This window comes from Filicampus tigris, chromosome 8 (genome assembly GCF_054856515.1).
Source record: "Filicampus tigris isolate MCC_2025a chromosome 8, RoL_Ftig_1.0, whole genome shotgun sequence".
In the NCBI taxonomy this organism is placed as follows: Eukaryota; Metazoa; Chordata; class Actinopteri; order Syngnathiformes; family Syngnathidae; genus Filicampus; species Filicampus tigris.
This window is the reverse complement of record NC_141224.1, coordinates 25010520-25012141: the sequence shown is the minus strand read 5'-3', so window position 1 is coordinate 25012141 and position 1622 is coordinate 25010520. Positions and strand designations below refer to the sequence as shown.

The 1622-nt window shown below is 41.2% G+C and overlaps 1 protein-coding gene across 1 annotated transcript; it reads left to right on the top strand.

Moving 5' to 3' along the window:
* The first annotated feature begins 105 nt into the window (after positions 1–105).
* Positions 106–1585, top strand: LOC147144153 (actin-binding Rho-activating protein). The gene is made up of 2 exons (XM_086038289.1): positions 106–249; positions 500–1585. Exon 2 carries the CDS (start codon positions 520–522, stop codon positions 1006–1008), a length of 489 nt encoding a protein of 162 aa, XP_085894415.1. The 5' UTR covers positions 106–249; positions 500–519; the 3' UTR covers positions 1009–1585.
* The last annotated feature ends 37 nt before the right edge of the window (positions 1586–1622 follow it).

Below are 1622 nucleotides of genomic sequence, written 5' to 3'. Positions count from 1 at the left end.
AGGCGCATATCTATCCCGCCTTCTGTCCGTTGCGATTGGCTAGTTGGGTCATCGCGAAGCGCTCATTGGTTGACAAAGGTCCATCGCAGCGGCTTTGCCTTGCCACGGCGATATACTGTACTGTGTGTGCACTTGCTTTTGTCAGCAATGTTGCTGCACTATTTACAGGAGCTGGTTTTAATAGCAGTGGTCACTATGCACTTTGGCTCAAGTGAACTTTTATTGCACGGGACGCTTACAGTTTGAGATGTAAGTTTCATCACATACTATTTTACATGCCATTCCTTAAAAGGTTTCGTTATACAACGATCGTTTTTTGTTTTTTAGGGTGGTCAACTGGTGTATTGTTTGAATGATGAGGAAGAAATCTATTTGAGATTTGATCTAAACCATAACTTTTAATACAATTATATTTAACTTAAACGTTTCTTCTCCATCAAAGCAACTTGACTGTCAATTTAACATCACACATTTTTGTTAATTGACTTCATCGTTTTAGTTCAGCTGAGCCCCAACATCATGGATGGAAATAATGATCCTGCTCAGTTCACGGATGACAAAGCAGTGTGCATCGTGTCTGTCAAAGGACTGAAGGATAACTGGCAGAAGTGGTCTGATAATCACCAGGAACACCAGAAGCTCAACCCCTTCAGTCATCATGACACCAGGCCGATGGCAGTGGTCCCTCGGAGGGGTCACGATGACTATGGGAGGCCCCTGCAAGGCTCACTGACAGCACAACGTGGGGAGGATGCTCACACACACATCAGCAGAGAAGTTCAGGAGTTGTGTGAGGTGATTCAAGACATTGGGGTGCGGAGCCACGAAGATGGGAACCGCAGAGATATCTCTGTAGAATTCGGCAAGCTGTTTGAGCATTATGTGACCATCTCCAACAAACTGGTGGGGATTCTTCTAAGAGCCCGGAAGCAGAAGCTGGTTAACTTTGAGGGGGAGATGCTGTGGCAAGGGAAGGATGACCATGTTGTGATCACTCTCTTGCAATGACCAAAACAAGAGTCACGTTGCATGCTGCTATTGTCCGATGTAGTTGCACAGTACAACTTGTTTAAATTGAAATGCTTTTAGTCACTGACTGAAAACCAAGGTGTGGGATAATTATGTAACGGTAGCTTTGTAGTTTTCATGATTGCTAAATCATTCAAATAAATTTTGTTTTATGGCAAATTATGTAAGCGTATCAACGTAGGTGTTGAGACTTAAACTAATACTGTACATAAAAAGAGAACACAAGTTGTGGTGTATGAGAGCAGTCAAGAGCCACTTCTTACTAGCCAGCAGGTTCTCAATATTCCATGCATGAAACAGTGCCAGACTATGGTTCACATTTGTGTTGTGTATATGTGTTACCTTTTAAAATGAAGTCACAGTAACGAAATACATGGTGCTACAATGTACATATTTTTTTATGAATATTGTGTTGGACATGCAACATTTTACAACAGAATAACTGCTGTTGTTAAAAGTAAAGCAGTAAGTACGTTTGTCATTAGTTAGTGGATTGATTGACAACTCCAGCCATTTAAACATGTATGCTGTAATAAATAAAATATCATTTTAGAAAGTGCAGTCTGCTTTGTGACTGTGATGTGCCTATGTTA

Bases quoted from the DNA above. Each gene is read 5' to 3' on its own strand.
- LOC147144153 (XM_086038289.1), top strand. From the start codon at position 520: ATGGATGGAAATAATGATCCTGCTCAGTTCACGGATGACAAAGCAGTG.